Below are 12,458 nucleotides of genomic sequence, written 5' to 3'. Positions count from 1 at the left end.
CCAGCTAACTTGATTGAAGTACCCCTCAGACAATTAAGCATCTCTATCTTCCTCCAGAAACCAAAAAGTTCTCTCAGCTCTCTCTGCCTCTCCCAATTAAATGGCCAAGGTTCATCCTCTCACAGTCACACCCATTAATGAAGAAGCAGCTCGTTCCAGTAGTACTAGTACTACTACTTACATGACTTCAAAGAGAGAAACATTCACTGTATGGATGAAATCGCTTGTGATGCAAGGAAATGGATGCACTGCGTTTGATGAAAATGGTGAGATTGTGTATCGCATAGACAACTACGACAACAAGCGTAGCAACGAAGTTTATCTCATGGATCTCCGGGGCAAAACCCTTTTCACTCTATCCCACCAGAAACTTTGCATTTCCCAAACTTGGGAGGGCTACAAATCCAATATTAGTGGTTCAAATAAGCCTAAGCCAATGTTTCGAATGAGAAAAAGTTGCAGATCCATTCTTAGGAATAAAGGGTCTTCTTCCTACAAAGTGAGCATGCGATCTGCAGATCATAACATGATGAGTTTCTACAGGTTAGAAGCTTTGAGTGGTAAATCATCAGCATTCAAAATAATAGACAGTGAAGGAAGAGTTGTAGCAGAAGCAAAACGAAAGCAGTCATCTTCAGGAGTAGTATTGGGAGATGACGTGCTGAGTTTGGTGGTGGAGGCTCATGTTGATCACTCCTTTATCATGGCTCTTGTCACTGTTTATGGGCTAATCAGACATCAAATATAGTCTTTGACATGACTCAGAGTTGTGTGTCAGATAGTATATATATACAGATACATACATAGCTTCTTGCAAATAGGTTTTTAATCTTGACCCATTTTGTGCTGAGCAGTGATGTTGCTCTAGGGGGTTTTTGCTTAATTTCTTTTGCATTTTTTTTTTTGTGGGAACTAGTTTAACCCATTAATTAATGTAGAGTATACTGATCTTTGTGCCTCGGACTTTTTGTGGGAATTCAACTCATTCTGTGGGTTATTTGTAACATCCTGTTAGACGTTAATTTGAAATCCTATTCTTTTCAAGAAGAAGCATCAATTTTACTCTTAGAACAGGTGTTTGTCAGAAGACCTTTGAAATCCCAGACTTGGGATTAGTTCCTAGAAGTGTCCTTCACTAGTATAAGTAGATGCTGTTAGGAATTGTGCGGATCGAATACAATTGTTTCATATTGTATAACTAATTGTGTATTGTTGTGTATATTATCTCTAAGTAGCAATCTTGTAGTGAAAAGAGTAACAGTTGTAGTTCAGGAGTCAAAAAAGGCTATCAGTATTCTGCAGAAGCAGCAGCCCTGCAGTAACTGAAAGCATCATCAGTTCCTGCTGTAATTTTCCCTCATGCAAGCCGTTTGATCCAAATTCCTTTTTGATAGGAGTATTGTTAGCTTTGCCTACTTGCTTCTGCCTGATACAATCACAACATCAGTGGTGGTGGGGGTGACAGTGATATTGTTGATCCACAGCCACAACATGACATTTAGTGCCCTGCACTACTGCTCTAGTGCCTGACAGTGATATTGTAAATTAAGATCCTTTCTCTCTTGTTAAACGTTTTTCTTTTTTTGATACAGTTAACTTCTATGTCTTTCTTGATCTTGACTTGGGGCCACAGTGCTTGTACAAATGTTTTGCTGCAGACAAGCATACATGGATGGATGGGACAAAATAGTGTGTAGTAGGTTTTTGGCAATTACAGATGGAGACCTTCTATGGTGCGGCGGCTGCATAATATACACACAGATCTAAGAGTCCACAATCTACACTCTATGATAGGAAAGTTGAACCCATTTGGATCCAAGGGTCACCAGTATGTTTGCTGCTATACATGTCCACACCATAGCACCAGCGTTACAGAAGTCCAAGAAGGCAGAAGCACTAAGAACTTGTATGACTGTCTCATTCAGTATTTGCATCTGAAGAAATTTTTCATAATAGGCAACTAGACTCCATCTAGAATCAAAACTGAAGTTTAAAGGCCAGAATCTTGATTTGCCAGGTTCAAATTCGCCCACCTCTTAGTTGCCTTATTTGGCCGGCACCTCTTAGTTGCCTAGCAAATAACAATAGTACTACTAGAGAGACATCAAAAGATTTTCCAAATTTTAGTCACCAATTACTGTGACAGATAATATTACAGTATCTTAATTGTTAAAAAACAAATTAAGTTTTTGGTCAAATGGAAGTTCATTAGAAAAGGAGGGAAGGCCCCCAGCCCCAAGATACAACCAAAGCAACTAAGAGAAAAGGACGAAAACAGGGAGAGACTGGCCTAGCAAGCAATAGTGCTTCTGGCTTATGGAAACTCCAATACAAAAGAGGAAACAAGAAGTAAAGATAAGACAGGGAGAGACCGGCCTAGTAAGCAGTAGTGCTTCTAGCATATGGAATCTCCAGAAATAAATTAAGTTTGCAGTATCTTATCACACCAGAGTTGTGATCCAACATTTTAGAATTTGTTTTGATATCTATATAACTTTACTCAGAAAATTAAGAAGGAACAAGACTGAATTGATTTTGTAGTCATCAGAGTTACAACTTACAGTTGCCTCTAATGAAGATTAATGAAGATTTTCTGAATCCTGACCATAATTTAGGCTAATACCGGCCAAAGGAATATGACATACAATATAGATTGAAGCAACCATAATTTGACTTGTGGTGGTGTCCTTCAAGAAGCCACGTCCAAGAAAAAGGGTACTTAGAATAGAATCATAGATATTGGCCACACATCACAAGAGAATTTTAATTGACAGATACATATGCAACAGCAGAATGTAGTTGATCTGTTGATCTCAAGCATTATATCAAACATTCATATACAAACGTAAAAATCTAGTCCTGGGGACAAAAGGAAAGAGCTGCTACATTGAAAAGATAAAAAAAATAAAAAAAATATATTAGTGATTTAAACTATCATATATAGTATGACAACATTGACAAGCTCTACCAAAAGATTACAGAAAAACATGGACAGCACGCTGAATCACGTGTATTACATTGGACATGTGAACAATGTAAAATTGAATTAAAGCCAATGGGCAGACACACAACATAAAACAAGTGAGGGGAAAAGAACTATATGACCTGTGTACATATTAATTTATTCACTGCAATAGACCGTCTGATCTGGACTTTTGGTGTGGACATACATACCCAGTTGTTTCAACTATACATGGTAATATAGGTATCACTTTCCAGCATCTCAGGAAACAGTTATCTCTTGGAATTTTTGAGGTTGCGTACGGTCATTACAAGCTGCTGCCTTTCACCTTCTACCTCTGCAAATTTAAGACTTATCTCTGAATATCTCTCCTGCATCTCCTTTAGTTCACTTTCCATTGTGTTGTTCCTCTCCTTCAGTGATGTCAATTCTTTTAATAAGTCATCATGGTAGCCATCTCTATTATCGACAGTGGAGGGTCTCAGTTCTTGCTCAGATGAGATTTCATCACTACTGTGGAACCCAAACAAAACAAAAGTAATTGTTTCAGTAACTAGTTACTTAAGAAACAAATGACTCAGTGACATTGAACATCTGTTTCTCCAAATCATACCTCTTGATAAAAGACATTTCATTCCCATTTTTTTTGGGCAATGATGCTGTGTGGCCCAAGTATTCAGATGCACCCCTCACTTCTTCAAGCATATTATTTTTTGAAGTAATATTAGTGGTATCCACCTGTATCACAAGATGATTGCACCAATAATTACAGATACAATTTGATAGCATTTAAAGGCAAAGACAAGAATTTCAGCCTAGACATTATCCAACTCACCATTTTGGAACACTAAATTATAATAAACTGGAATAATAATTAAGCCTTAACAATTAAAACCCTAAATTATAAGCTAATAAAAAACAAAACAAATAAACCTAATTTCTACGCTGGAGACTAGACATAGTTTCTTGTATCCATCATCATCGATTTTATGAGCATAAGCATTGTTGCAGATGTATTACATAATATAAAAGGTTACTGACCTTTTGAAATGCACTATTCTGATTGATTTCTTCCACCCTGCTCTCTAACTCCTCAATTAAGTTCTGAAGATCCTTTTCCTTCTCCAAAAATGAAGCAGTTGAGGTTTCCAAGGCAGCTTCCTTTAACTTTATTTGTCCCTGTAAAAATTAAAATAAAGGATATTATCAGCGCATGCATTAATCAACTGTAACTGAAATATGATTTGAATAGTGTATTGGAAGATAGTTTACAGGTGTTAATGCCCTAAAAGACTATTCATCTTGTACAGGTTTTAAATCCCCAAAGACTATCCTCTGTCCTTGTTGCAATGATATAACTATTCATCTTTTCTTGGCTTATGTTTCATAAATTAAATTCTGTATTAAAAACGTTTCAATATACTGCTAGGAATTTAAAATTTACCTCAAGTAATTTTATTCTCTCCCTCAGACTTGCAACTTCTTTTGAGCCACGAGGAACTGGCATAGACTTGTTGTTTCTCTGAGTAGTTTTAGTTCCATCAGAAACTAGTGCACGTCCATTGCTATCCTTGAGCTTCTTTTCAATGGTAGTGACTGCATCCTCCTTTTTTAGCTCAGCCTTTAGCTGGAATACCTGCTTCCTAAGTTTTTCTTTCTCCACCTCATCCTCAAATAAAGAATGTTTCAAGTCATCGTACTGAGCTTTAAGCTCTTCTAACCCTGATTGTAGGAGTCCAACTGTTGCCTCTTTTTCATCCTTGAGATGCCTCATTCTATTCAACTTCTCCAATGACCTCTCTGCTTCCTTCTTCATCATAGCAATTGTACTCACCAGCTCATTTCTTTCCACATTTCCTCTTTGTATCAGCATCTCAGTTTCCTCAATTGATTTCTTCATTTGTTCCAAATCAGCTCTCAAATTTTTGTTTTGCTCTGCTTGCTCAGAAAGGCTATTATTCTCTGTTGTAAGCCTTTCAATCTCGGCTTTGAGTTGTACAATCACCTGGGAGAAATTCCACTCAACTTCTTCCTCGTGCTTCTGTTGATGCTCAAGCTGCTTGGACTTATTGTCGATTTCCAATAACATCTGCTCTATCTGTCTGGTTTTCTTATCTATTTGATTGGAAAGCTTCTGCAAGTTTGCCTCATAATCATCCCTAACCGCCTGGAGCTCTTCATTAGTTTTCTGGAGCATTTCTTCTAGTTGACTCTTCTGCACAGACATTTCGCTCGCTTCTGTCATTGCTTTCAAAGCTACCTTCTCATTTGCATCAAATGTTGAAGCCATTTGCACAGAGAGACTTCTGAATTCTTCCTGAAGCCTCTCAGCTGTATTAGCATTCTTCCATCTAGTTTTTCGTAGTGCCTCCTCTGCTCGGATGGCTCTTTGCTCCTGCTCAACTTTGGCATTTGTTACAGATTCTAAATCAGCTTCAAATACTAGTGCTCGTTTCTCTAGTTCTTCCTCCAAGCTTTTGATATGGGATTCAAGTTCCTTTATGGTAGCCAACGAATTAGAAAAATCTTCGCCCTGCTTCTTCAGTTCTATTTCCAAATCCTCAATTTGGGATTCAAGCTCATTTATGCTAACAGAAGGAGATGAGCATTCATACTGCATCTTAAGCTGTTCTTGCAATTCGCTTTGCTCCAATTTATATGATATGTCATGGTTTTCCTGTTTCAATATCTCATAGTCAAGTGCAAGCTGCTCCATTTGCATCTCAAGCTCATCTTTATCTCTCCTATAGATTTCTATTTCACTATAGAGGTCTGAAATCTGTTTCTCCAGTAGGTGTGTTTCCTTGGCAGTGCTGTGCTCCTTAACAAGATCCTCCAGGTCCTTCTGCTCCTCATCCTCACTTGTCCCACCTTTTGAGATGGTTGCCCTCAACCCTCCAGCATCCTCAGTGGATTCTGACCTATTGGAAAGATTGGCTGTTTCACTATTCTTCTGCTCCAATAGTTCCTCCAGGTCTCGTACAGCAAGAATCAACTCAGCATTTGATTCTTGCGTCTTCTGGAGCTGCAACCGAAGATTGAAATTCAGGTCCTTCTCACAACTCAGTTCTTGTCTGATTTCATCAACAAGAGCCCGCAGATCCACACCTTCTAACTGGAACCTGTTTTTAATTTTGGCATCATCCATCCGTTTCTGAAAGGCTTTAAGCTTCCCACATTCTGCCTTGAAAGAATCTCGTTCCTCTTTCAAGCTAGTGATTTCTTTTGAAAGATCCTGCCCCCTTTTGCTCTCCTTTACGACCTGCTTCCTTAGTGTTTGTAATTCTAGCTCTGATACATCTGCCTGTCTAGCTAAAACAACAAGCTCAGCCTTTAGCTTTTCAATTTCATCATCTGAAGCTCGTTGAGACATTTCTCTTGGAAGGTTGTCATGAGAACTCTTTGTTGAACCATCAGTACTTACTTCATGTTCAGAACCTGCAGACCACTCCCATTGTGATCTCTGATGCTCATCATAGGTTGTTGTAGAGGCATATATGGCAGGTCTATGCTGTATTGAGGTGTGATTCAGTGATGATAGACAGCTGGAAGGGTCGTGACCAGTGTTAATGTTTCCCAGTCCAAGTTCTCGTGAAATATCAAGTCCAGAGCTGCTGTCAGAACTTGACAATGTAATGTCAGATCCAATAGATGCCCTACGGTTGAAATCAGCATTGTGGGTAGTCTTATTTATTGTCTCATCCTGTGAGGTCTTATTTATTGTCTCATCCTGTGAATCAACAAGAAAAGTTTCATAAGAATAGAAAGAAGATTTTTGCTTTAAACTTGAAATATTACCCCACCCTCCACCCGTCTCAACAGAAAGAAGAAACTATTTTGGTAACTAAAAATAGATCTTTTGCAACAAAAAAAATGGGGAATTTGAATTTTTAATGAGATATAAAAAGAATTCAAATTCAAATGCATTCTTTGAATGGATGGGATGAATTATGAAACTTACAATCAAAATGCTTTCCTCTGTATCATTAATGCTCAAGTGGTTCTTCAAGCTTCTATCCTCGGATTTAATTTTTGCATCTTCACAACCTTCTACCTCCCTTCAACATTTGTCCAACAAGGCCAACCTCAGAAATCAGAGTTCATAAAAGCGAACTTTGCAAACTCCAAAAATTAAACAAAATAACTATGACATTGGTTTATACCTCTGATCAGCATTTGCCTGCAACCTTTGAATGGAAACCTGTTAAAAAACAAAAGCAAGAGTTCAATAAGACACAGCAATCAAATTGTAGTCTTTATATTATTATCATTTTGGAAAGCACAGTTCTCAAACAATTTAAAATTTGACAAAAGTGGGACAGTACTAACATGCATAACTGCATTAGAATTTGAATTCTTAAGTGGAAGGGAGACACAGGAAGCTTTAGTGGCCTCAGCATAGTCAGCAAAATCAACAGAAACCTCCCCAAGAACACTAGTTTTGGATGATCCCTACACCACACCACAAAACTAAATCAAATACTCACACACAGAATCAATATTCAGTAGACAAAATCAAACAAATCAATGCTTAATATTTTTGGTAACAATTCTTACAGTTGAAACAATAAAGTGGTAGACTTTCTCATTGATCTTCCCGGTTTTCAGTTCACGGACGAATTTAACTGTTTCATAGACCGGATTTTCCCATCGACAGCTCCCATCTCGAACCATAGCTTTGTCCAATTTCACACTCGGCTTTCCCACATCCCCAGGAACCACAGATACCATCAATGCATCCACACCAGACTGTGTCACCTGAAATCACAAATCCACACACTCTCTTATATATATATATATATATATACATAATTCTCCAAAAACCTCAATCACATTCACAGTTTCACACATTCATATTCTTCCATTTCCCTCAACTTGGTTGCTAGGAAAAGTAAGGAAACTTTTGTCTCTCAGTACAATGCCAATTGGGTATTCAATAATCAACTTCTCAAAGACTCATTAAGCCAAAAATATAAATAATAATAATAATAAAAGCATCCTTCGTTTTCATTTTCCTGAAACTTTCTCAGCAACCAAACAAAACCCAATTGAGAAAAACAATAAAAAAGCTTGAATTACACAGCAAATGAGTTGAAAACAACCTGAGTCGCATGGAACTGCAACTTGAAGACGGCTTTGATCTTGTTCTTGTCGCTTCTCCATCTCGCCGACTTGAACATTTTACACTACCCTACACCCAAAGCAAGCCTCGCCTGAACCCTCACCGGAACTCCGACACTCACCGGAGCTCCAGTTCAACCCACCGGAACATCACCATTCCTCCGGTGACCAATCCAAACTAAGAATACTAAGAATCAAGCTCTGCAATTTGAGCTCATTGGCTTGAAAACAGAGTATGTGAAACAGAGAGTAGCCAGTTTGAGTCGGTGGATCAATGCGAGTTTGAGACTCGGTGAATGGATTTCAGAGAAGCTTGGACTGTGAATTCTCGGGAATGTGGTCAAGAATGTGTACAGAAGACAAAAACAAGCAGATCTGAAGAGCTTTCTCTTCTCTCTTTGTTTACAGCCTTTTAGAAAGAGATGACACTTGTATTTGTTTTTTCAAAAGAAAATTAGGACAAATTTATGTTGTAAAAAATTGAAGGAGAAGCTTCTGTGAGATCATTTATTAAGATATTAAAAATAAATTTAATTGGGAAAATATTTTTATGATGGTTTCTGTGTTGGGTCGAGGGAACAGTAAGTATTAATTTTGCAATTTGACATACATGCCCTTGTGCTTGTAAGGTATTGTTTCTTCATGAGGCATGTTATTCTGTCAATTAATATTTTTTGGTAAATTCCAATTTCCAACAAAGCACACTTGAAGCTTTTATTGAGATATTTAAATTGTATAAATTTTCTCATGTGTGTCTAGCTGGTTTGTTGTCAAAATTGCTATAGAATTTTTAAGAGAGTCACATTAGTAGGACTGTAGGAGCATGTTTTGTTCTTTAAATTCTTAATGATGATCAAAGATTTTGAGATCTTCATGTGCATCTCTTACCAACTTCCATAAAGATGAATATACATTTTTAAGGTGGGCAAACAAATTACTCAATCTGGTTTTGCTATTATGGGACTTCACTTCTAATTTATTTTTTTATAAAAAATAATTATTAATTACACTTATAAAATTCATTTTACTCTGTTAATTTGAAAAAAAATAAAATAAAGATGAAAGTCGAACTCTTACCATAGTTATTGAAGTGAAATTTTTTACTGTGGGGGTTAGGATCTCTGTTCCTCCCTTTTTAATTTTGGAAATGGCAATATGGTATATTAACCTTGTATTTTTCTTTTATGTTTATTTTATGGGAGTATGTTAAATGATTTTATTAATGTCATTATCATTCTAATGGACTCTTCTGTCTGATGAGGCCCCCACAGAAGGTCAAATAGTTCATCCAAGAATGCACACATTCTTGGCCCAGTAATTTAATTTCTTCCAAAATTGAACAACTAGGCAGGGGGGCCTTTGACACATGCTTCCACAAATGCTCATCACAAGCAACAGGGATTTCAGATTCCCAACCTCTATGCTCTGGTTCTGGTATTGGAGGGCATGCATGCATGCATGTCCATATCAATGTGAAACATGCACTTTCAGGACATTGAAATATTGATGTATTTCATTTTCCTGAAATATTACTTCACAGAAAACAAACACCACCCCTAACTTATAGCAGAAGAGTACTACAAGACATGATTTTGCGCTGATGGGTTTGTTGGGTTTCCCCACAAGAATGTGAAGAGATTGTGATGTAAGGATTTGGTTGGCTTTTCCAGATTTAGAAGTGTTAGAATAGTCATTCTATCTTGGTCTTGTAAATGGGTATATAAGGTATCCAAGAGGAGGTAGCCCAAAAGGAAGCACCAACAGCTAGTCAGCTCTCTGAGACTAATTTAATGTTTCTTTGATTATTATATATAAAGCATAGGAAAATGACATTTAACCAAATAGAACTGTTCATTAGTCTAAAAGCAAGAATTTATTAAGGATTTTTATAGAGAGAGAATAAGTGCCAAATGAAATAGGCTTCAATTATAGTTTTCTTTTGTATTTTCTGAATATTTAATAATAAAGCTTCCAACATCACATCATTGGCTTGGCAGTACATAAAATGCTCACATTCACAAAGTTGGCATTAAGACATTTGATCACATTGTATAACTTATATATGGTCGATATTTATACCTAAAAATGAAAAAGGAATATAAAACTATATAATATTTTTTCATCATGATATATATAAATTTGTATTGGGAAAAAAAAATACTACAGATGACCCATCATATAGGCCATGGACCATAGTATTAATTGGTGTACTATATAATAATGCCAAAATCACATTGATTAAGGGGAAAAACTGATCGAAGTACTGCAAAGAGTGAAAATGCGCCTACTATATCAAGTCTACTATTTATTTGGCTATTATATATCTTAGATGAAACATATCAGTGTAAGACAGTTTCTGCAATATTAACTTAATTAATAGTCAGAAAGTAGTTACTTAAAGAGGATGGAAGCCTTATTGTGTTTTTTATGATGAAAATTTGAGAAAGAAAAGAAAAACAAAGGAATATGAATTAGCAGTACGTCAATAAATCCATTTTAAAACACTTAAACACCATAAAAATTAAAAAGAAGATCTGCACATATGAAGGCATAATTGATAATGCAGATCACTCCCAACCACGTGCAATAAAAAATAAATTAAAGCCCTGTTTGATTGATACTTTTTCAATGTTTGTTGGTTTTATATAATTTTTAATTTTTAATTTGGTTGTTTGGGCGTGACCAAGTTGGAAGCAAGTAGCCACTTACCGGAGATAGTATATTGTTAAATGATTTAAATCCCATTATAAATAACGGAACTTTAAAAAATATTTAAATTAACCATTGAAAATTATAAGATTCACATGAAATTTGATAAAAGAATTTGGTAGGCTTGGTAGCTAGTTGGATTGTTCTCATGTCTTTTACTACACGAATTTACTACACGAATCACGTTAAGAGAACTCATAGGCATGCCTATAGCACACATTTATATATGTAAAATTAAGTGCATGCAGTATATAATATGGCACTGCATGTTAGGTGGGAAGTAAATCTTTGAAAATGAATTAGTTAGGAAACACACACCAGTGCAAAGATTGATTTCCCAAGAAGCGTTTATTCCAAGGTATCTAGCAATTGAATTCAATAACTATAAATTTCAGCCAATCAATGGAAGGGTTTAGGGTTTAGGTATCTAGTAGACATGTTCCACCTATAAATTTCAATAACTATAAATTTCAGCCAATCCAAGGTATCTAGTAGACATGTTCCACCTACCAAATTTAGAGGTCCTTGATCTGATGTATAACATAGACCTAACCGGTTATTTTCCTAATAACCTGAACAGGAGCAGTCTCATGAAGGAATTGATCGAATGTTGCGAACACAAATTTCTCTGGTCATATACCTGCTTTAATTGGAGACCTTCATTCCTTAAATTTGTTGGATATCTCCTACTGTTATTTTTATCCCCATGTTCCATCTTCGGCAACCTTACCCAGCTAAGTTATCTTGACCTTTCTTTCTTTCAAGACAAAGATCATAATAACTTATACCCTTCAAGAAACAACAATATTTTCAGTGGCCGAGTTTCTTGGGTTGGAAAGCTAACTCTGTTATCCCTTCAGTCAAAATAAATATCCAGGCACTCTTCCACTGTCTTCTCTCATTCTCTCTTCTTTTAGACATTTCTTCAAACAATTTGCCCTGCAACTCCACTAACATCCATGAGTTCAAGGGGTCAACCAATTTCCTCAAGCCTAGGATTTATGGGTTCATGGGGTCAATTGACCCCATTGACCCCATTGTAGATCCGCTAGTGGTTACACAACCCCTAGGAGTGGCTTAGTAGTAAAAGATAAGCTGTAAATTTAAACGTTTTAAGTTTAACTTTGCATAGATGTTGTTTGTTGATGATTAGGCATTTACTTTGTTAGAAATACATATTTGTATGTTTAGGATGTCGTACATGAACATGAATGAAATTAGAATGTCAAAACAAACATAGCTTAAGATTGAAAGAGATCGATGTGATTAACAATATGATTAATAAATATGATATGTATATTTTATTTTATTTACGAATAAATATAACTGTAGTATATAATAAAAGGAAGGGTAAAATGAAAGATAGAAGGAGATCGAATAAGGTAGAGTAGTGTAGGTAGTTGGAAGAAGGGAATGTTGGTGTAGTATACTTTTAAGGTGGTACGTGGAGGAGATAGGAGAAGTGAAGCTTGATTAGGTGATGAGGGGCGGTGCTGCAGTCACTGTTGTGTTTTAGTTTACTTGGCTTTAAAGGTGGCTCATGTGAAGGGTGTGAGGTGAACTCAACCACAGTAGTCAATAACTAGTCCACCAGATCGATGAGATGATCACCAGAGGGCAGAGGTCCAAACTCACAATGCGTGCGTCTGCAGGCACTACCAGACTC

General features: G+C 36.5%; 1 protein-coding gene and 1 pseudogene across 1 annotated transcript; one reads left to right on the top strand and one right to left on the bottom strand.

Annotated features, from left to right (window-relative positions):
• The first annotated feature begins 60 nt into the window (after window positions 1-60).
• Window positions 61-1,107, top strand: LOC147274004 (protein LURP-one-related 11 pseudogene; annotated as a pseudogene).
• Window positions 1,108-2,857: 1,750 nt separating this feature from the next.
• On the bottom strand, window positions 2,858-8,468 carry LOC147274003 (uncharacterized). Its single transcript, XM_086256761.1, has 9 exons — window positions 8,065-8,468; window positions 7,520-7,720; window positions 7,292-7,414; window positions 7,126-7,163; window positions 6,924-7,020; window positions 4,407-6,692; window positions 4,004-4,141; window positions 3,576-3,700; window positions 2,858-3,475 (listed from the first exon to the last, which is right to left on the bottom strand). The coding sequence occupies exons 1-9, from the start codon at window positions 8,140-8,142 to the stop codon at window positions 3,235-3,237; spliced, it is 3,327 nt and encodes a 1,108-aa protein (XP_086112887.1). The 5' UTR covers window positions 8,143-8,468; the 3' UTR covers window positions 2,858-3,234.
• Between the last annotated feature and the right edge of the window lie 3,990 nt (window positions 8,469-12,458).

Source organism: Dryas octopetala, chromosome 9 (assembly GCF_963921425.1).
Source record: "Dryas octopetala chromosome 9, drDryOcto1.1, whole genome shotgun sequence".
Taxonomy (NCBI): domain Eukaryota; kingdom Viridiplantae; phylum Streptophyta; class Magnoliopsida; order Rosales; family Rosaceae; genus Dryas; species Dryas octopetala.
This window is presented reverse-complemented; position numbering and strand designations above follow the sequence as displayed.